At 38.8% G+C, this 22,669-nt stretch overlaps 1 protein-coding gene across 1 annotated transcript in view; it reads left to right on the top strand.

Moving 5' to 3' along the window:
* Positions 1-4,599, top strand: part of LOC106000845 (chromosome unknown open reading frame, human C16orf87) — a 40,081-nt gene extending 35,482 nt beyond the window's left edge. The window contains exon 4 of the mRNA XM_013036070.1: positions 1,706-4,599. Within this exon, the coding sequence (XP_012891524.1) occupies positions 1,706-1,824 (119 nt within the window). The 3' untranslated portion in view covers positions 1,825-4,599. The remainder of the gene's footprint in view (positions 1-1,705) is intronic.
* The last annotated feature ends 18,070 nt before the right edge of the window (positions 4,600-22,669 follow it).

Below are 22,669 nucleotides of genomic sequence, written 5' to 3'. Positions count from 1 at the left end.
CTCATTACCTCACTCATGTAACTGTAACCCTCTGTATAGTATCTTTACAATAAAAATAAATAAATAAAATAAAGTGGTACAGTCTAGCTTCCGTAGATGAGAGCATTCTTATCACCAATGCCTGTCACAGCCTGTGTGGAGGATGACTCTTAGATCGATTTAAAAAAAAACAAAAACAAAAAATAAAAAAGGAAGTCAAGTGGCAGTGGCTCATGCCTGTAATCCTAGCTACTCAGGAGGCTGAGATCTAAGCATTGTAGTTCAAAGCCAGCTGGGGCAGGAAAGTCTGTGAGACTCTTATCTCTAATTAACAACCAGAAAACCCAGAAGTGGCACTGTGGCTCAAAGGGTAGAGAGCTAGCCTTAAACAAAAGAGCTCAGACAGCACCCAGGCCCTGAGTTCCAGCCCCATGACAAAAAAAAAAGAGAGGCTGAGATCTGAGGCTTGAGGCTTGAAGCTAGCCTGGACAGGAAAGTCCCTGAGACTTTTATCTCCAATTAATTACCAAAACACCGGCCCAAAGTGGTAGAGCACTAGCCTTGAGAAAAAGAACTCGGGAATAGAGCCCAGGTCCCCAGTTCAGGACTGGCACAAAAACAAGCCAAGCCATAAAGGAGCAACTTGAAAAAGTAGTTGAATTTAAAGAGTTTTTGTAAAAATAATTTGACTAGATGATATGCACATTTAACTGTGATTAAATTAGCAAAAATTACAAAAAGTTGCATAGTGGTAGCTCATGACTATAATACTAGCTTCTCAGGAGGCTGAGATCTGAGGACCACAGTTCATAGCCAGGCATAAGCTGAAAAATCCTCTTATTCTCAATTTACCAGGAAAAAAGCTGGACCTAAGGTATTGTACAAGTGGTAGAGCACTAGCCATAAGCAAAATGCTGAGAGAAAGCCTGAGGCCCTGAGTTCAAAGCCCTTCTATACTTGCAAGTACACGTACCGTTACACATAGACAGAAAAAGAAGAAAAAATGATTATTAGTAAAGCCTTAAAAAGTTCAGAATAATACATATCAAAAATGCAGCAGTGGTACGCAGTAAATCCTATGTTAAAAATGAACTATACAGCTTATGAGCGGGGGGACAAGAGGAAGAAACTGGATGAGAATGAAGGAAGTGATGACATTATCCAAAAAGAAATGTACTTACTACACAATTTACAAAACAGTAGCCCTTCTGTACATCACCTTTATAATAACTTGCTTAATAAAAAATTAACAAGATGTTAATTTTTACTTTGTTTCATATTTTAATGTTTCTTTTTCTCAAATTTTCTATTATGAGCTTTGAATTTGGATCCATCAAGAAGAGAAAAATAGAAATTAAAAAGTCAGTTATTCTTGTTTCTTCTAAGCGGGTTAAGGTGGAGATGATCATGTATTAATAAAGTTACCATTAATGTTCAGTATGGACCATCTTGTAGAGTGAGAAAATTTTGAGAAATTCATACTAATAGACACAAGATTATTACAGAATGATATAGCCATTAGACTGTACAAAGAAATATATATTCTTCATTTGGTCTTCATTCCAAGAGTACCTCTGACTAACAAAAATCTTTTTCAATTCAGTAGTATAACGTCGAATGTTACTATCTTATGCATTATATTGCCATTTAATAGCTAAAAGTTTTAAATTTTTATTTTGAAAAAATACTGCCTTCCGTGTTAAGCTTTCCCTTTTTCTTTTAACAGAAAAACAGGAAAAGGAAATTGACATCTATGCTAACCTCTCTGATGAAAAGGCTTTCGTGTTTTCAGTCGCCTTGGCAGAAATAAATAGAAAAATTATCAATCAAAGACTTATTCTCTGATATTTGTCTGCAAAATTTGTTGAAAACATTCTTCAGGATTACATCAGCAAATTCTCAAACCATTATGGAGCATTCTGGCAGCATCAATAAGGGCCACTTATTATTTTTTTTTTTCATATCATTTAGCCTGTGCCACAGTTTGGGTACAAAGCTGTAGGTTTGTATTATTATGGGATTTCTTTTTTTACCAAGGAGTATTGTCAATTTTTGTGTTGGGATAAGTAAGGGTATTTACAAAAACTAACAATGCTGGATGGATGTTAAGAGGATAAAAAAGGTGGGAGTAGAGGTGGAAGTATGAGAACTAGAGATGAAAATGCTTAATAGTTTTCAGATTTGCCACCAGAGATGCAATATTTTAAATACTGTCAGAAAGAGTGACTTTTACATATGTATATTTCAGATTTTCAGCACTAACAGATTACATACAATTCATTTACTTTCAATAAATTGGCAATTGCTAATTGAAGGGGGAATTAATATAAATCGTAAATTTGTCTTAGCTGATTTTTTTGAGGGGAATTTTTATGACTCAAGGTGGAGTTATATTTTAGGAGATTCTTTCTAGACAGTTTAGAAGTTTGGGTGCTATATGAAGAAAAACATTTAAAGATATACTTCAGATTTAAACACCTTGTTTTCTTGAATGTAATTTATTTATTGGTTAAAAAAGCTTTTCTGCTTTTAAGATGGTGCCTGTTAAGCTAAACATAAAATATATTTATTACATGCAAGTATTTCTTAGCCATGTTTAAGCAGTAATATTTTATCTAAGTGGATGTTCATTTAAACATCCTGTTACTTAACCTTACTCTGGAAGAAAAATAAACCTTAATATTGAAAGTAAGTAGATTAAATAGTGTGAAATATAGCTTTTTGTCCTAGTGGTTTGTGAAATAGTATTTTAGTTCTTAATTTTTATGTTAATTCATAAGCACTTACAGTTAATTTATTTTGTGCTAAATATTTTTGTATTTTGACCTACCAATTTAATGATTAACACATTCAAATTTGGCATTAATGCCACTTCTTTACAATTCCTTCTCCTTCCAGCCTATGGAAGTCTCACATTCTTATTAGGGGAGTTATTCGTAAGACTTTGTCCCAATTTAATAGAATCCTCTTTTTATGTATATATGATTATTTTTAAGTGGCACACAATACTTATATGTACTTGTGGGCACAGTGATTGGCATATCTATCCCCTCATTTATAATTTTTTGTGTGTTGTAAATATTTAGAAATCTCTGCTATCATTAATTATTGCCAGTTATAGTTCTCTTTCAGTTTCAACAGTAGCATTGCCAGTTTTGTCCTTAAGCTTGCATAGCCTTTTATCTCCCCAAAGAAGACAGGCCTACATTTTTTTCCTTTATTTAGGTTGGTAGCCAGCAGAGGGAGCTTAAGAAGTACACTATTAAGATTTTAGATTTTCTTAAGAACCTGTTTCCTCATAATAACTACCAGAAGGTACTACTAAATTTATTGTGTGTGCATTAAACTCCTAGTAATAATGTTTTCCTAATAATAAAATGTGATTTTTATCTTTGAAACATACTATTCAAAAACTTTTATTTTTACCATGAAAGCTTAAAAGTGATTAATAAGGAAAAGCAAGAACGGCTTGTGGAGTTGACATCTCTTTAAAGAATACTTGTTGTTACAGTGTATCATCCCCTTACAGCTGAGGACTTTAGAGGAATATAATATTAAAATATTAATTGGCTATGGTTAAAGAAAGATACTGACATAAGCTTGCCATGTAGAAACTTAATTTCCTTCATATGCTCATAATGTCAGCTTGTTGGCATATTTAAAGCTCCTCAGTTAGAGCAGCAAATTAGATGTTTCTGTTTTGTGACAGAACTCTTTTAGCCAGTTTCTCTAAAATATATATAGAACATATAATAGATATGTTTGTAAGCTGTCTTGTTATAAAGTTTGTCTAGGTCTGTTGTAAAATGGTCCCAGAAAAAAAGTACTACTTTGTCAATGGTGATGAAAGAAACCCCTCTTATCACCAAATGTCTTACAAGTGTTATTATAGTTCTTTAGTTACTTGAACCAAAATTTATTCTGCTATAACATCTATAAGTAATAATCATTCATAATGTACTGAAATGGTTCTATGGGTTTATTGAAGATATATGTATCTTAAAATTTGATTCAGATTAATACAAGTAATTTTGGAGAATTATATATAGAAACTATAGAAATATTTGTAGCGTAAACTTCTTTCTGACTTTATAATTCCATGGTATTCCACAATATTTTGGGGAATAATTTAATACTTGATGTTTGATTTTGTTTTTGTTTGATTTGTTATGCTTAGTTTTAAGCAAACATGGACATTTTTTTCCCATTTTAATGGACATGGAAGCTTTGGGTTATGTTTAAATATAGATTATCTAAAAAGTAAGCAGCTAGGTTGGTGGTACATACTTGTAATCTCAGCAATTTGGGAAGGAAAGGCAGGAGTATTATAATGAGTTCAAGGATACATAGTGAGTTTGAGGCTAGCCTAGGTACGCATAGCAAAATTCACTCTCAGAAAAACAAGACAAAAAAATTACCTGAAAGTAAAGAAAACACTGCAAAGTGCATTTCATTTAGCAATCAGATTATTACCAAACAGTTTACATTCTGATGGGATAAAAATAGAATTACAAGGCTGAAGATACAGTTTATTGATATTACCTAGTATATGTGAGGTTCCAGATTCAAATCCCCAGCACCATCAAAACAGAAAAATTACAAATGACTTAACATTTATTTTTATTTATTTTTTGCCAGTCCTGGGGATTGAACTCAGCCTGGGTGCTGTCCCTGATCCTCTTTGTGCTCAAGGCTAGTGCTCTACTACTTGAGCTACAACGCCACTTCCAGCTTTTTCTGATTAGTTATTGGTGATAAGAGTCTCACAGACTTTCCTGTCTGGGCTGGCTTTAAACCACAATCTTCAGATCTTAGCTTCCTAAGGAGCTAGGATTACAGGCATGAGACATGCCTGGCATGACTTAAAATTTTTGTCCAAGGTAATTCACTTTTTTTTAAAAAAACTCAGGATTGAACTCAGGGTCTTGTGCTTACTGGACAGGTACTTCACCACTTGAACCATGCCCACAGCCACATATCTTTAAATTTTAGACACTTTTTAAAAAAGCAACTTCTATGTTGCTTTTGAAAGTAATGGGTTTCTTTCCTCAGAATTCAGTCTTAAGTTTGTTTCCTAACTAGTAATTGTATTAATTTTCTAGTTATTATTTTAAATATGACCGCTCTGTGTGTGTGTGTGTGTGTGTGTGTGTGTGTGTGTGTGTTTTGAGGTTTTTTGAGTGCCCTGAGCTCTGTCTCTGAGCTTTTTCACTCAAGGCTAGCACTCTACCACTTTGAGCCACAGCTCCACTTCCTGCTCTTTTGGTGGTCAATTGGAGAAAAGAGTCTTACGGGCTTTCCTGCTTGGGTTGGCTTAAAACTCTTATCCTCAGATCTCAGCCTTTGAGTAGCTAGGATCATAGATTTGAGCCACTGGTGCCAAGCTTGTTTTTCTTTTGTTTTTTTGAGCTTGAAACTTGCCATTCTGCCTCACCCTAATGACTGCTGGGATTATGCAGTACTGTGACCCTTAGTATCCTTGGCATCCTTGCTTTCCAAAGAGAGTACTGTTGAGAAAAGCTTCAAGTGCTCAGAATGTGTAGAGGTTCATTTCTCTACTGAGTGTACTTGACTCATTTTCCCATAATGCTGGCCAATTTTTACTAAAGATATACCACCTTTCAACAAATCTAAAGTTTTCAGTTTATCATATCATTGTATGTCCTTTTTGACTTATAAGGATTACCATAACTTTTATTTTGCTTTTTCAGCACTATTTGCTTTCTTGGGAGGCATTTTTTCACAAAATTTAGAGCAGGAAAACACTCAGCAGACCACATAGTGATATAAACACAACCGATAGTGTGGGACTAGGTAAAAGCTGTGCTTCATCAACTGAGCTGCATAATACATTCTTGGGAATTTAAAGTTTGTGTGTATGTATGTATGTGTGTCTGTGTCCTGGGGCTTGAAGTCAGGGCTTGGGCACTGTCTTTGAGCTTCTCTTGCACAAGGATAGTGCTCTATCACTTGAGCCACAGCTATACTTCTGGCTTTTTTGTGATTAGAGTCTCATGAACTTTTCTTTCTCCTTTTTTTTTTTTTTGGTCGGTTGTGGAGCTTGAACTCTGGACCTGGGTGCACACTATCCCTCAGCTCTTCAGCTCAAGGCAAGCACTCTACCAGTTGAGCCACAGCACCACTTCCTTCTCATGAACTTTTCTGCCTGGGCTGGCTTCCAACCATGATCCTCAGATCTCAACCTCCTGAGCAGCTAGGATTACATGCCTGAGCCACTTTCACCTGGTTTCAACTTGCTAATCTTGGATTTTTTTTTTGTTTTATGGGAGCGCTTTGCATTTTTGGCTTCAAAATTAAAATGACCGTAGCAGGGTACCATTGGCTTATATGTGTAATCCTAGCTACTCAGGAGGCTGAGATCTAAGGATCAAGGTTCAAAGCCACCCCAGGCAGGAAAGTTCATGAGACTCAGTTAACGACCAGAAAACCAGAAGTGACGCTGTAGCTCAAGTGGTAGAGTGCTTGAGAGCTCAGGGACAGCGCCCAGGCCCAGAGTTTAAGCCCCAGGATCAACAAAAAAAAATAAAATTAGGTGACCTTTGTTTCTTATATAATGAATTGGAATTATTCTACCTGTTTTCTGAAGGAGATGTGTAGAATTACATTGTTATTTAAATATTTGTGGAATTTACCATTGGAGCCATAGTGGCCTCAAGATTTCTATTTAAGAAGGATTTTACTATGAACTAAATTTAATAGTAAGCAACTCAGTGATATATTTCTAATTGAATATATGATATGATTTTTAAGAAGCTGGTACATTTTATCTGAATGGTTGCAAATTTTGCTTGTAGAATTGTTTGTGTATTCTTTTACCATTTCATGTTTTTGCCATAGTGATATTTTCTTCATTGTTTCTGATAGTGGTCTTTTGTGTCTTCTTCCTTTGTATTAGTAGAAAATAATAACCCTAATAATTTAGGCTTATTAATTTTATTGATTTTTTTCAAAGAACTAGGCTGTATTTTATTAATATTTTTGTTGGCTTTCTCTTTGAAGTTTTATTATGTTCTCCTTTCTATTTGCCTTGTGTTTATTTGCTCTTTTCAAATTTATAAAAGAAGCTTAAATTGTTAAAATCATTCTTTTCTAACAAAATATTTAATATCTTAAATTTGCTGTTTTCCATCATGATGTTGAGCAAGATTAAAACCAGTTTACTGGAGAACAAATAAATTATACTTTGGGGACTAGTAAGGACTACAATTTGAAAAAAATAGTTTCATAGTTTTGAAAATGTGCTTTCTATGAACTTGCCTTTAAGGATATATGTTTGCTTTATCCACAGTATTTTGTTGTACTGTATTTTCATATTTGTTCAATTCAGAATGTTTTCTAATTTTCTTGACATTTACATTTCCACTTATTTAAAGGTTAGTCTAATTACTTCTATTAGTAATTTTTGTTGTTTGTTTTATTATGGTCAGAAAACATTTTGTGTGATTTCATTATTTTAGACAGATATGGTGCTGTAATTATGGTTCTGTTTTCCCTTCAGTTCTATTAACTTTTGATAAAATGACAGTTTTGTTATTGAGCACACAAATATCTTTGGTATATATTCGTGGTAAGTTGATCCTTTTGTCATTATGTAATATCTGGCTTTATTCTCACTAATTTGCTAACAATATCTTAGAAGCATTTTTTCTTTTTTCTTTTTAAATTTTTTAATTTTTGCCAGTAATCGAGTTTGTACTAAGAGTCTCATGCTTATTAGGCAAGTACTCTACCACTTGAGCCACACCTCTGGCCCTTTTTTGCTTTAGTTATTTTTGTATAAGATCTCGTATTTTTGCTCAAGTTGGTCTTGGATAGCTTTCCTATCTATGACTGTTATCACTCATAGCTTGGAATAGTAGGCATATGCAACAACAACTGGCTAATTTTGAGATGGGAGTCTCTCTACCTTTTGCTAGGCTAGCCTGTTCTGCAGGCTGTCTGATGACCTTCACCTTCTGAATAGACGAGAACAATCCATTTTTCTTTTGATTAGCATGTTTTTCTTTTGATTAGATGTTTTTTGTTTTGTTTTGTCTTTGGTGCTACTGGGTTTTGAACTCAGGATCTTGCATTTGTTAGGCAGGTACTCTACAACTTGAGCCATACCTCCAAACCCTTTTTATTTTGGCTATTTTTGAGATAGGGTCTCAATTTTTTGCTCAGCCAGCTGGGAATGTCACCAACTGGGAAACAGGTGCATGCTACTGATCCCACCTGTTTGTTGTTGAGATAGGATCTAGCTAAACCTTTTGCCCAGACTGGCCTTTGAATTTTAATCCTCACAATCTCTGTCTCCCAAGTAGTGTAAACCACCTGGCTTGTGTGGTATGTCTTTTCCATCCTTTTTAAATCTGTCTATATTATTTTTTATTTTATTTTATTTTGATTGTATGGGTTGGTAGATGCATGCACTCAGGACCTGGCTCTGTTCCTGAAGTTCTTTTGTTCAAGGTTGACATTCTACCACTTGAGCCACAGATTCACTTCTGGCTTTTTGGTGATGGAGACCAGAGTCTCATGGACTTAATCTTCTTGGATTGGCTCCCAACTGTGATCCTCAGATCTCAGCATCCTGAGTAATTTAGGATTATAGGCTCTGTATTACAATATTTTTCTGTTTCTGTTTTCTCTCCTTGGGCCCTCTTCAGTAGTCTTTTGAGCATTTTTTATTATTTATTATGTGCAACTGTCTTCTTGTATAGTTCTTCTTTTGTTATTATAAACAGTTATATGAATCCCTTAAAGACAATATTTTAACTGTTTAAGTGGATTGTAGAAATCTTAACTATTTATATAATTTTTCTCTGTTTCGTTGTCTATTAAAATTATGAAACCTATGAATGTTGTAATTGTCACTTAAAATTATTACAGAGTTGTTTTTGTTTTGTTTCCTTATTTTTATTTAAGACAGAATCTTGTATAGTTCAGGTGGCTCTCAAACTTGTAATCCTCCTGCCTCTGACTCCTAAATTCAGGGATTATAGGTATGTGTCAATGCACCCAGCTAAATTTTTTCTTTAAAAAAAACTCAAAAGTTTTTTTTTTTATTTCTGGTATGCTTCCTTAATTCCTAATGTTCGATGTTTACATTGGTATCATACTCTTTCCAGCTGAAAAACTATTTTAGCATTTCTTTTGGAGTTGATCTGCTGTTACTTTTCCCTAATTCATGATTTTTCTGGATACAAAATTCAATGTTGACAGTTCTTTTGTTTCAGCAAATTAAAATACATCATAGCTTTCTACCTTTGTGATTTCATTGGCAAATGTGTAGTAATTCAAATACCTTTTTTCCTTATATAAACATGTTACTTAAAAAAATCTCCAGAGGGCTAGAAAGTTGGCTCCGTGCTAGAGTGCTTGCCTCACATGCATGAGGCCCTGGGTTTGAATCCTCAGCACCACATAAGCAGAAAAAGCTGGAAGTGGTGCTGTGGCTCAAGTGGTAGGGGGCTAGCCTTGAGCTGAAGAGCTGAAGGACAGCAATCAGGCCCAGAATTCAAGCCTCACCACCGACCAAAAAAAAAACAAAAAAAACCTCCAGAGTTCAAGCCCTTCAGTCAACAACAATAACAAAAAAAGCTACTCTGAGTTTGTCACCCGTGGCTCACTTACAGATCTTAGCTAGAATGGGAAGCTGAGATCTGAGGATGAGACTTGAAAGCCATCCCAGGCAGGAAAATCTATGAGACTCTTACCTACACTTGGCTACAAATTAACTCTTTAAAAAGCCAGAATTGAAGCTGTGGCTCAAAAAGCACCAACCTCCAGCACAAAGAGCTTAGAGACAGTGTCCACTTTTTGAGTTCAAGTCCCAGGACTGACACATATACAAAAAAATATTAGCTACACACACCTGGAAGACATGGTTGGGAGATCATGGTTGGAAGCCTGTCAGGACAGAAAAGTCAGTGAGACTCCATCTCCTAAATTAACAGCAAAATACTGGACTGCAGGTGTGGCTGAAGTGGTAGGTGCCAGCTGTGTTTAAGAAAGCTTATTAGGGGGCTGGGAAGGTAGCTCAGTGGTAAAGCGCTTGCCTTGCATACATGAGGCCCTGGGTTCGATTCCTCAGCACCACATAAGCAAAAAGAAAAAAGCTAGAAGTGGCGCTGTGGCTCAAGTGGTAGAGCGCTAGCCTTGAGCTGAAGAGCTGAGGGACAGCGCCTAGGCCCAGAGATCAGGCCCCATGACCGGACCCAAAAAAGAAAAAAAAGAAAACTTATTAGAAGCATCTCGCCCTGAGTTAAGCTCTGATATGATACAAAGGGGAAAACAAAGTTTTCTCTGGCTGTTTTCAGGAGACTTGTCTTTTGTTTCCTCTGAATTGATTTTGATGTGTATGTGTATAGGTTTTGCTGAATTTATCCTCTTTTGAATTTACTTTTTAAGTGTGTAGGTTCATGTCGTTCACAAAAACAGTCGTCCCTTGCTATATCATGGTTCACTTATTGTGGCTTCACAGTATTGTGGGTTTAAAACCAAACAAAACAAGCATGTAAATAGTGATCCCTCACCTATCGGTGGGTGTTATATTCCAGAGACTCCCATGATAGGTAAAAATCCACAAAGTAGCAATAAGTGAACTGCAGTATATCAAGGGACAACACTGGGATGTCGTGGATTTTCACCTATTGCAGGAGTCTCTGGAATATAACTCTTGCGATAGTTGAGGGGTCACTGTATGGGAAAAAAAGACATTTTTTTTGCCAGTCCTGGGGCTTAAACTCAAGGCCTGGGCACTGTCCCTGAGCTGCTTTTGCTCAAGGTTAGTACTCTACACTTGAGCCACAGCACCACTTCCTGCTTTTTTTGTGTATGTGGTACTGAGGAATCGAACCCAGGGCTTCATGCATGTTAGGCAAGCACTTTACCACTGAGCCACATTCCCAGACCTGTATGTAAATTTTTCAATTATTCAGATGTTTTTTCTATTCTCCTTTCTCTTCTGAGAGACCAATGATATAAAATGTTAAGACTTTTTGATACTGTCTGATCCCAAAGGAATTATTAATAAGTAATTATTTCACTTGACATAAAATTATATATTATACACTGTGATTTTTCAATTAATAATGAATATATTGCAGAATGACTAAAGTCAGGATGATATGCATACATACCTTTATCACATTTACTTAGCTATTTGTTTATGGACAGAGCACTTAAAATACCGTCTCAACAGTGTGTGTGTGTGTGTGTGTGTATACGCGCACGCACGCGTGCACCAGTCCTGGGGCTTGAATAGGGCCTGCTATCCCTGAGCATTTTTTGCCTTAAGGCTAGTGCTCTACCACTTGAGTCATAGGCTCAACTTCTGGCTTTTTGCTGGCTAATTTGAGCTTTTACCTCACTTGACTGAAAATGGGAATCTTGCTAACTTTTGCCCAATTTGGGCTTGAACTGTGATTGTCTTGATCTCTGAATCTCAAATAGCTGGCACTATAAACATAAATCTGTAATATTGGCATGAACCAAGTTTTGTGTGAGATGGTATCTCTTTGTGATTTTGATTTGCATTTTCCTCATGATTATGGTATTGATATCTTTTTATACACATGTTGGCCATTAACATATGTCTTTAGAGAAATGTCTGTTTTTGTCCTTTGGTCATTTTCAGTTAGGTTATTTTCTTCATATTTTTTTGAGTTCCTTATATATTCTGGATATTAACTCATTACATGTACACTTTTCAAATAGCTTTTTCTGTTCTGTGACTTTCATTTTGTTGTCTCCATTCAATGTACAAGATTGTTAGTTTGATATTAAGGTTTTGGTTGCCTGTGATATGCAAAAACAAAAAAAAATCATTGCTATGCTAAATACCAAGAAACTTATCTGTGCTTTCTTCTAGAATTTTATGGTTTCAGGCCTTAAAATTAGTCTTAATCCATTTTGAATTGACTTCCATATATGACATTCAATGTAGGTTTATTTTAATTCTTTTTATGTGGATATTCAGTTTTCTCAACACCATTTTTGAATAAAGTGTCCTTTTTTCATTGTATCTCCTTGGTGGTCTTGTTGGAAATCACAGGCATTCCTTGGGGAAATGCTTTGCAGTTTCGGACTGCTGTAGTAAAATAAGTATTAAAATAATTTTTGTTTGTTTCCCACTATTTAAAATTATTTTATTGGGGTAGGAAGGTTCAGTGGTGGAGTGCTTGCCTTTCATGCATGAGGCCCTGGGTTCAATTCCTCAGCACCACATAACCAAAAAGAAAAAAAGTCAGAAGTGGCGCTATAGCTCAAGTGGTAGAGTGCTCGCCTTGAGCTGAAGAGCTGAGGGACAGCGCCCAGGCCCAGAGTTCAGGCCCCACGACTGGACTCCCCCCAAAAAAAATAAAATAATTTTATATTCAGTCTAAAGTTTGTAATATCATGTGTCTAAAATGTATGTACTTTAAGAAACTTAATTCCTAAAAAACAATTATGCAAGTCATATTCTTTTTGCTCTTGGGTGGTCTTACCTTGATGATAATGGCTGCTGACTGATCAAATCCAGCATAGTGAGTGGTTCTGACAATTTTTTTTAAATTTTTTATTATGAAAATACCGTACAGAGGAGTTACAATTACATGGGCAAGATAATGAATACATTTCTTATCAAGCATTGTTGCTTCCTCCTTTGTTTCCCCTTCCCATATCCTACCCCCATATCCCCCTCCACCTGTATCCCCCCTCCCCCCTCCCCAGGTTCTGACAATTTCTTAACCCAAAATTTGCTATATTGGTTAAATTCCTTTCACAAAACATTTTTCTATAGTACATGGTAGCATTTTAGTCAGTTCCCTCATACCCTGCTACTATTTTACCAACAAAGTTTGTATACTAAATTTAAGGCTATATTGTTATAATTTCAACTGTCTTCATCAGTAGAGTCCACTTCAAGATATCACTTTCTTATTCAGGAGAAGTGTCATAAGATTGAGCAATTCAGTCACACTTTATAGTCAGTGTTGTAAGTTAATCAACAACTGAACTCCTGTTGACGTTGATACTTTGGCCTTCTCTCATGAATCATGAATGTTCTCACCTGGTGTGATGCAAGAGAATACTGAGCTCCAGGCCAGCACAAGCCACGTAGATCCTGACAAAACAAGGTCTGGGGACCTGGTTTGGTGTGTGGCTACTTGGGATGAAGATCAGAAGGATTGAAGTTTGGTGCCATCCTGGGCAAAAAGCAAGATCCCATCTCAACGAAAAGTTAGGCATAGTTGTGTGCATCTTTCATCCCAGTTACATAGGAAGCACAAATAGGATCATAGTCATGTGCTACCATACCCAGACCCTTAGAAAATTTCTTAACACTTGGAAGTTACAGTTACTACCTTGGTTCATGGACTGTAGAATGGGTGTTTATTAGCAATACAGCTTATTCTGGGGACTGGGAAGGTGGCTCAGTGGTAGAGCACTTGCCTTGCATGCATGGGGCCCTGGGTTCAATTCCTCAGCACCACATAAGCAGAAAAAGCCGGAAGTGGCGCTGCTGCTCAAGTGGTAGGGCGCTAACCTTGAGCTGAAGAGCTGAGGGACAGAGTTCAGGCCCCACGACTGACAAAAAAAAAAAAAAGATTCACACTGGCAATACAGTTTATTCTGAAGTCAACATTAATCTCACATGTTTCTATTTAACTCTTGGGTTACCAGGTGTATTTTAGCCAGTAGTATTTAAAAAGCCTTTTCTTGAGACTGTCTTAACAATGGGCTCAAAATATTCAATAAATCAGATTCTAAACAGATGTGCTATTCTCTATACTTCATATATTTCTCTGTGTGTGTGTGTGTGTGTGTGTACTGCTTTTGTGTAGTGGGGCTTGTGCTCAGAGCTTTGTGCTCTTGCTTGGTGTTTTCTTTTCAAGGCTGGTGCTCTGCCACTTGAACCACATCTCCACTTCCAGCTTTATGCTAGTTAATTAGAGATAGTCTCATGGCCTTTCTTCCTAGGCTGGTTTCAAGTTGCAATCCTCACATGTCAGCCTCCTGAATAGGATTACAGGCATGAGCCACCAGTGCTCAGCTGATTTAGTATTATTTCTTAGGGGCTCTACAGTTTTTCAAAATGGTATATAAACATTGGCTTGAAGTTGTTGGATTGACCCCTAACATGAGTCTGCTGGTCCTTTCAGTCCTTGAAGTGTAGTGTAGACATCTCCAACTAGGAAAGCTTTAGATAACATTTTCCAATATGATACTATTTAGTCTGCATTGAAAATCTTAGTATAGTCTCCTTCCTGAGTTGTTGCTAACTGCAGCCTGAGACAGTGTGACAGGATACCTGGCAGAAGAAAATTAGAAAAGGCAGAGAGAGATAGGAGATGAAAATCAGTGGGGACTAAGAGTCCCAAGGCTTTCCAACACTTGGGCCTTGAATACCCACAAGCAAGCATATTTATTTGAGTTCACACAAGAAAGCTTCCCATGGATACATGTAAAATATAAAGCATCTACATTGCTGTTACAATCAGAGCTAAATCAGACTTTGTGAGAGACACTGGTTCCCTTATTCTTTTGAGACAGAAGACTTTGCAGCCCAGGGAAAGTCCAGACAAGATGTCCACTTATCTAGTCCAAGGTTAAGCTGTGAAGGTCTTTTGTCAAGCCTACCAGTTCCCCAGCACAGCTGCTAGCCTAAGGAAAGGGAGCAGGGGAGGGTTGGCAATCCAGTCTCTTAATCCTCTCCAGAGTTGTCTTTTAACCCTTTCATGGCCAGCTTCTAAATGTGCTGTTGAGACAGTGTTCCAACCTCTCAAACCTTTTCCAGGATAACAGCTCAGCTTTAGAGTTCCCTACACTGAGTGATCTTAGTTAGAACTTGATAGCTTGCTGCAGCTTTTACCTCAGTAGTTGTTGCTTCACTTTGCACTTGTTTCTGAGGAGGTTTCTTAAAGCTCATCAGTCTCTTCTGTCAGCTTCAAACTTTTCTGTAACTTCCTTACTTCTCATACTAACTGAAGAGACATAGGCCTTGCTCTGACTTAAGCTTTGGTATAAAGGGATGTGGTAGGTTTGACCGATTATTTTCTCCATCAGTATAAAGCCTGCTTTGCTTTCTTCCATTTTGGGGGTTCAATGGAGCAGTTCTTTTTCCTTTGCATTCACAACTTGGTTAAGTGATATATGAGACCTAACTTTTGTCTTGTTTGTCTTTCAATATGCTTCCTGGTAAAGTTAATATTGTTTATGCCTTTGACTTAATGTGACTCTGTCTTTAACTTGAATACTTAAGTTCATTGCAAGCCAAGCACTGATGGCTCATGCCTGTAATCCTAACTACTCAGGAGGCTGAGATCTGAGAATCATGGTTCAAGGCCAGCCCCAGCAGGAAAGTCTGTGAGACTCATACCTCCAATTAACCACCAGAAAACCGGAGTGGCACTGGCCAGGAATGAGCCCCATCACCTGTGGATCACCACAAAGAGATCTAAGTCTGAGACCATGGCCAAGGGATTCCACTGTCTTCCCCTCAGATTCCCCGCTGAGCCTAGGTTCAATAGAACACTATCTCTCCAGCTTTCTTCCTCCTAGAGGTTGACTTACTGCTGGATGGAATTTCAAGCTTTGAGACCTGCTGGCATATTTTCTCAGCTCTTCATCTCTAGTGCAGGTCTCAGAGTTCTGCCATTTCTACATATTCTTCTGCATACTTGGGGAAACCCTAGGCTTGAATAATTGCTGCTCTTGGGTGCATAAATTAGGGGGGGGGTACTCCTCTTGCTGGAGCAAGAGGGATGCAGCTGGGAGGCTGCGAAGTTTTTGGAGGACCTACTGCATCTTCAGGTATGAAAAGAAAGGAAATGTCTATGTGACTATAGCCCTCACTCAAACAACTGACCCTCAACTAGGCTAGCATGCAGCTCACATTCTCCAGCAGCTTGGCAAAGTTGTTATGGTAGTTTTATTTTTCTTTTTATTTTTTTGAGAATGGGAGATTTAGCCCTCAAGAAAACACTTCTCCCTAAGAACTCAACTAAAATGGTAGAAATGTACATCTCAACAGGTGTGCAGGGCTGGGAAGGTGGCTCAGTGGTAGAGCGCTTGCCTTGCATGCCTGAGGCCCTGGGTTCCATTCCTCAGCACCACATAAGCAAAAAAAGAAAAAAGCCGGAAGTGGTGCTGTGGCTCAAGTGGTAGAGCACTAGCCTTGAGCTGAAGAGCTGAGGGACAGTGCCCAGGCCCAGAGTTCGGGCCCCACGACCGGACCCCCTCCAAAAAAATAGTAAAACAGGTGTGCAATCACAGTTTAGAACTATAAGAAACAGGAAAAGACAAGCTAATAGGACTCCTAACTAAATCCAAAACTATTGAAGTAACTAAAATGCTAGACAATGAATTCCAAGTCTAAGAAATGATCGGTGACCTCAAAGACGATTCAAACAGCTAATAAAGTTAAGACGTCATTGTAAGAGCTAGATGAGAAAGCCAGGAACATGAACAAGAAATTCAGCAAGGATACTAAGATTCTGGAAAAATAAAACAACCCTCCACCAAAAAACTAAAAACCCACAACAATGAAAACATCACCAATAGGCCAGAATAAGCAAAATAAAATATCAGAGATTGGGTCAGGTGTGAAGGGTGGCTCATGCCTGAAATCCTTGCTTCTCAGGAAGCAGAGATTAGGAGGATTACAGTCAAAGGCCAAAAAGTGAGACCCCCCCCACCCACCCATCTCAACCAGTAGTTGGATGTGACTTAAATAGGAGAATAATGGTCCAAGCTGGCTGAACAAAAATATGTGACTCTATTCAAAAAAGTTCTCAGATCTAGCTTTAGTGGCATAGCACCTGTCTAACAAGTATAAATCCTTGAGTTCAAACCCTAGCTACTAAACACAAATCAGTCAATTGGGTTGAAAACAAAGATGAGGGGATATTACATTCAAAAAGAAATATAGAAAAAAGTAAGTGTGAATGTGGCCTTCAAGAACTCTGAGACATGATCAGAATTCCAAACTTGATAATTGATGGGATAGTAGAAGGAGCTGAAACATAAACCAAAGGAATAGAAAACTTATTCAAGGTGATTACAGCGAGCCGGGCACTGGTGGCTGGCACTGGTGGCTCACGCCTGTAATCCTTGCTACTCAGGAGGCTGAGATCTGAGGATCGAGGTTCAAAGCCAGCCCGGGCAGACCGTGAGACTCCTATCTCCAATAAACCACCAGAAAACCGGAAGTGGCGCTGTAGCTCAAGTGGTAGAGCGCTCGCCTTGAGCTGATATTTTTCCAGGTCTGAAAGTAAATTAACTATCACCAAGATTAAAATATCCAGCAAAGTTATCCTTTAAAATTGATGGGAAAATAAAGACCTTCCAAGATGATCACAAATCAAAACAGTATTCACTAAGACAGCACTGTAGATGAGGCAAAAAGAAGGTTCTGAACATAAGATATCAGAAAAGAATAAATTCCAGGTATATACAGATAATGAAAATGTCAAACATGTATGAGTCAATAAAACATTGATCTAGCCAAGTGCCCCTAGCTCACACCTATAACCCTAGCTACTCAGGAGGCTGAGTTCAAAGCCAGCTCAGACAGGAAAGTCTGAGACCCTTATCTCCAATTAACCACCAGAAAACTGGAAGTAGCACTGTGGCTTAAGTGATAGAGCACTTGCCTTGAGCTGAAGAGCTCAGGGACAGTGCCCAGGCCCAGAGTTCAAACCACAAGACTGACCAAAGGAAAAACAAAGAGGTAGAGACACACAGATCACAAGTTTGAGATCAACCTGGACTATACAATGAGACCTTGTCTCTCTCTCTCAAAAAAACAAACAAACATTGAAAGTATGAATGACCAACACATTTTGATCTATTATCTATAGATAGGAGCAATAACAGGGAGACTGTAATGATCTATGGGCATATTTCCCAACAATTAGGAGTGATTTCTTCCTGAAGCTTGGCTGGGGGAAGGAGGCACTGAATTTGCATGTGAGGTATTCCTACTTATTCATTCATCTCACAGAGACATCATTATTTTCTTGTGCTTCTCTGATTGAGAGGTGGAGGAATGAGCAGCGTGGCCTGGAGTGGCTCTCAGCTGGCTGGGGCCAGTTGACACAAGCCACTTAAGTTTCCAAGGAGCCAAACTATCCCCACTCACACATGGTTGATGCATTTGTGTCTAAATGTGGTACAGTCAGGGCACCTGGCCAGCTTCAGGGCAAGAAATAGAAAACCATCTCCATCACCAGGGAAACAAGGGCCTGCGTGCATGATTTATCCCGGGGCCAATGAGAAAGTTCAAAGGGATGGTCAGTGTGAAAAGGAGACCAGAGGACAGCTTGCATATAATCTGAGATCTTATCTTGGGTTAGAACTGTTGACAAGCCACTTAACTGCCCCAGATTTAAGTATTTCTGCATATAAGATGGAGGAAACAGTATTTACTCATCTCATTGGAAACTTACGAAAACAGTTCTAACGGGATCCATGGATGGAAGGTGGTATGTAAGTGCAGATGATAAACTTAATGTGTTTTTGTGTTTTCAGAACTGTATTAGTGTGGTATATATGTAGACTTACCAGATAATAGTTTTAGAGTTTATTAAGAATAAAAATGAGCAGTTCTTGGCATTATATATATGGACTTGTCTTCAGTGTAACCCTGTTTGGGGGGATTAGCCTGTGTAGATCATACTTAAAACTGTCCCCCAACCTCTTGTTATATGAGTGCATAAATCTTTTGAGAATATTGAAGCTGGCTATTGGTCACAGAAGCTTGACAACTTTGCTTTAAATTTTTTCTGAATTAAGCTGGGTGCTGGTGGCTCATGTCTGTAATCCTAGTTTACTCAGGAGGCTGAGATCTAAGGATTGAGGTTCAAAGCCAGCCCAGGCAGGAAAGTCCCTGAGACTCTTTTCTACAATTATCCACCAGAAAACCAGAAGTGGCACTGTGGCTCAAGTGGTAGAGCACTCACCTTGAGCTAAAGAGCTCAGAGACAGTGCCCAGGCCCAGAGTTCAAGCCCCACAAACAATTACAATAAAAGAAATAGAGCCAGGCACTGGTGGCTCATCCTAGCCACCTAGAGGTTGAGAACTGGAGAATCATAGTTTGAGGCCAACTCAGGCAGAAAAGTTCCCAAGACTGCTTCTCAACTCACAGCTGTATGTGGTGGCAATCTAGCTGTTATCAGCTAGATTGAAGGCTAAAATTGGGGGATTGGGATTCTAGGCTAGTCTGGGCAGAAAAATCTATGAGGCACTATTTTAACAGAAGAATCTAGGTGTGGTGGTACATCCTTATCATCCTAGCTACAATGGAAAGCAGATGTTGTTCAGAAGTGGGCCTGGGCAGGATGTAAGATTCCATTTCAAAAACTAAACTAAGCTGTGCTCCGGTGGCTCACACTTGTAATCCTAGCTACTCAGGAGGCTGAGATCTGAGGATCATGAGGATCATGAGTGAAAGCCAGGATGGCAGGAAAAGTCTATGGGACTCTTATCCCCAATTAACCACCAGAAAACTGGAAGTGACACTGTGGCTCAAGTGGTAGAGCACTTACCTTGAGCTGAAGAGCTCAGGGACAGTGCCCAGGCCCAGAATTCAAGCCTCACGACCGACCAAAAACAAAACAAACTAAACTAGTAGACTGGGAATGTAGCTTAGTGATAGAGTGCTTGCCTAGCATACATGAAGACCCGGGTTCAATTCCTCAGTACTACATAAACAGAAAAAGCCAGAAGTGGAGTTGTGTGGTTCATGTGGTAGACCCCTAGCCTTGAAAAAAAAAAAAAGAAGCTCCGGGACAGAGCCCAGGCCCTTAGTTCAAGTCCCAGGACTGGCAAAAAAAAAAATAAACTAGTACAAAAAAAGGGACTAGATGGGTAGGAAGGTGGCTCAGTGATAAAGTGCTTGCCTTGTATACATGAGGCCCTGGGTTCAATTCCTCATCATTACATAAGCAGAAAAAGCCGGAAGTGGCTAGAGATACAGCTTAGCAATAGAGTGCCTGCACCTAACAAACATGAGACCCTGAGTTCAAACACCAGTACCACCAAAAGAAAAGAAAAAAAAGGAAAAAAAAGCAGCACAAAAGAATTGCTTTTCCCTGTGAGATTTGCTATTTTTGGAGGTTCTCCTAAGCTTGTGTTTGTAGGTATTTTCTATTTACTGAAGACTAAGCAACTGACCTCAGCTCTTCCAATAGGGTTATTAAATATTGTTTCCTGTCTACTGAGGTCCTGAGGAAGTCTATCGCTCTATGTTCTTGGTTAATTAATCCTATCTCTGGCATATGTTATCTTTCTAGAACAGTTTCTGAGAGTCTGGGTAAATGGTTGACAATTATAAAATAACAAGCTTTTGTAGAATAACCCAAATTATATACCTCATTTCTCAAAAATAGAAAAAGTTATAGAAAATCTAGGGGCTGGGAAGGTGGCTCAGTGGTAGAGCACTTACCTTGCATGCATGAGGCCCTGGGTTCAATTCCTCAGCACCACATAAGCAAAAAAGAAAAAAGCCAGAAGTGGCTCTGTAGCTCAAGTGGTAGAGCGCTAGCCATGAGCTGAAGAGCTGAGGGACAGCGCCCAGGCCCAGAGTTCAGGCCCCACGACTGGATCCAAAAAAAAAAAAAAGGAAATTTATAGGCTCACATAGAATTAACTAGGTTGGCCTCTATGTAGAATTTAAACAAAAATAAGAGTCTAATATATGTACTTGTGGTTTTATGTCTGTTTTGGGGGTGAATCATTTACCTATTGCATCTGGGAAGAGCATCATACTCTACAGAAGTTCTAGGGCGAGCCCTGCTTCTGCCAGTGGTGGGATGAGGATCTCAGAACTGCAGGAGGCACTTACATAGAATTTTCAAAGATTGGTCCCTTAGAAATTGCTCCACTTGGGCTGGGAAAGTGGCTCAGTGGTAGAGTGCTTGCCTAGCATGCATGAGGCCCTAGGTCCGATTCCTCAGTACCACATAAACAGAAAAGGCTGGAAATGGCTCTGTGGCTCAAGTGGTAGAGCACTAGCCTTGAGCACAGAGAGGCTCAAGAACAGTGCCCAGACCCTGAGTTCAAGCTCCAGGACCAGGAAAAAAAAACTCCACTTGACCAGGTGCTGGTGGCTCACACTTGTAAGCCTAGCTACTCCAGAGACTGAGATCTGATGATTGCAGTTCAAAGCCAGCCAGGGCAGGTAAGTCTATGAGACTCTTATCTCCACTAAAGTACTAGAAGTAAGAGTTGTGGCTCCAGTGGTAGAGTACACTAGCCTTGAGCAAAAGGACAGTATCTAGGCCCTGAGTTCAAGCCCAAGGACTGGCATACACACCACACACACACACACACACACACACACACACACACACACACACAAAGTAGAAAAAGAAGAAAGAAAGAAAAGAAATTATTCCACTTTTTAGCACTCTGGGTTTTGGCAATGTAAGAGCACACATCCTAGAAGTAAATACTTGCTGACACTGGTTTCTGTGTCTGTGCTGGTTCTGGCCCTCCTACTTAAATATATGCTCCACTGTCAAGCCCACCATTCCTCTTTCCTTTGATTTCATCGTGACAAGATTTGATTAGGGCTTTGTTCACTTGCAGTACAGGACACACATATTACAACTTGTAAAATTTTAACATGGTTATACCCATGAGATCAGCACTCATGATAGAAAACATCCAGCATCTTAGAAGTGGCTCTGTCTCCCCATTTAATCACTTCCACTTTATCATGTTGCTTCTACCTCAACACCTTTCATAGCATTGTTAGTAGGACTGTTGGCAGTACTGCTTAACATCTAAATGTCTCTGCCTAATTTTCTAAATCCACCCTCTTAAGGGACTTTATACCTGCTCATCCTGCCCTCAGGCCAGGCCTGCACATGGCCCCTACCAACCAGGCTCTACCTGGGTCTCTATTACTCTGTCTTCACCAAAGTTGCCTTTTATTGACTTCCTCATATCTCATCCATCTTTCAAGATTTAGCTCAAGTCTTATTTCTTCCAAGAAGTCCTCCCTAGTTTCTTTGCCTCAGACTTGGAGCCCTGGATGCCCAGACAGCCACGGTACTATTTGTTTCCTGCAGTAGACGTTTTTCAGTCTCCAAATCCTAGACCATCTCACTGTCTTTCCCCTTTATCCTTTCCTACCCTTAGGACTTTGTCACCCAGATGAACTAAGGCTTCTTCCAAACCTTCAGGTTGTGCCTTTGCTACGGGTTCCTCAGATTTGGCATAAGCAAAGCTCTGAGCTCATGATAATTGACAGAGTGCTTATTAAAAAAAAAAAGTAGCTAAAATATTTTTATGGGGTTTGCTCATGGTTAGACTGAGAAAGCCTGCAGTTCCTTTTCTGATTCTAGTCCACCAGGGCAGATAAGAAGATCCTAAAATCTTCTGGAGAGAGTGGGCTTCTAGAATCCCTTCCTTCTGTAGTGCTATAAGGTCCAGCTCCCCACTGACTCTCATTGTGAGTCTCAGTCTCCTTGTGAGTCAAATGGAGGCATAGTGATGCTAAAGAACTGCAATACCTTTGTCTCCATGACCTTCAAGAACAAGTCCATCGACACAGAGGGAGAGGTAAAATGGCAAAGATTTATTGAAGAAAAAGATGAGGGGCTGGGAAGGTGGCTCAGTAGTAGAGTGCTTGCCTTGCATGCCTGAGACCCTGGGTTCGATTCCTCAGCACCACATAAGCAAAAAGAAAAAAGC

Source organism: Dipodomys ordii, unplaced genomic scaffold (genome assembly GCF_000151885.1).
Source record: "Dipodomys ordii isolate 6190 unplaced genomic scaffold, Dord_2.0 Scaffold247, whole genome shotgun sequence".
NCBI classification, from domain to species: Eukaryota; Metazoa; Chordata; class Mammalia; order Rodentia; family Heteromyidae; genus Dipodomys; species Dipodomys ordii.
This window is presented reverse-complemented; position numbering and strand designations above follow the sequence as displayed.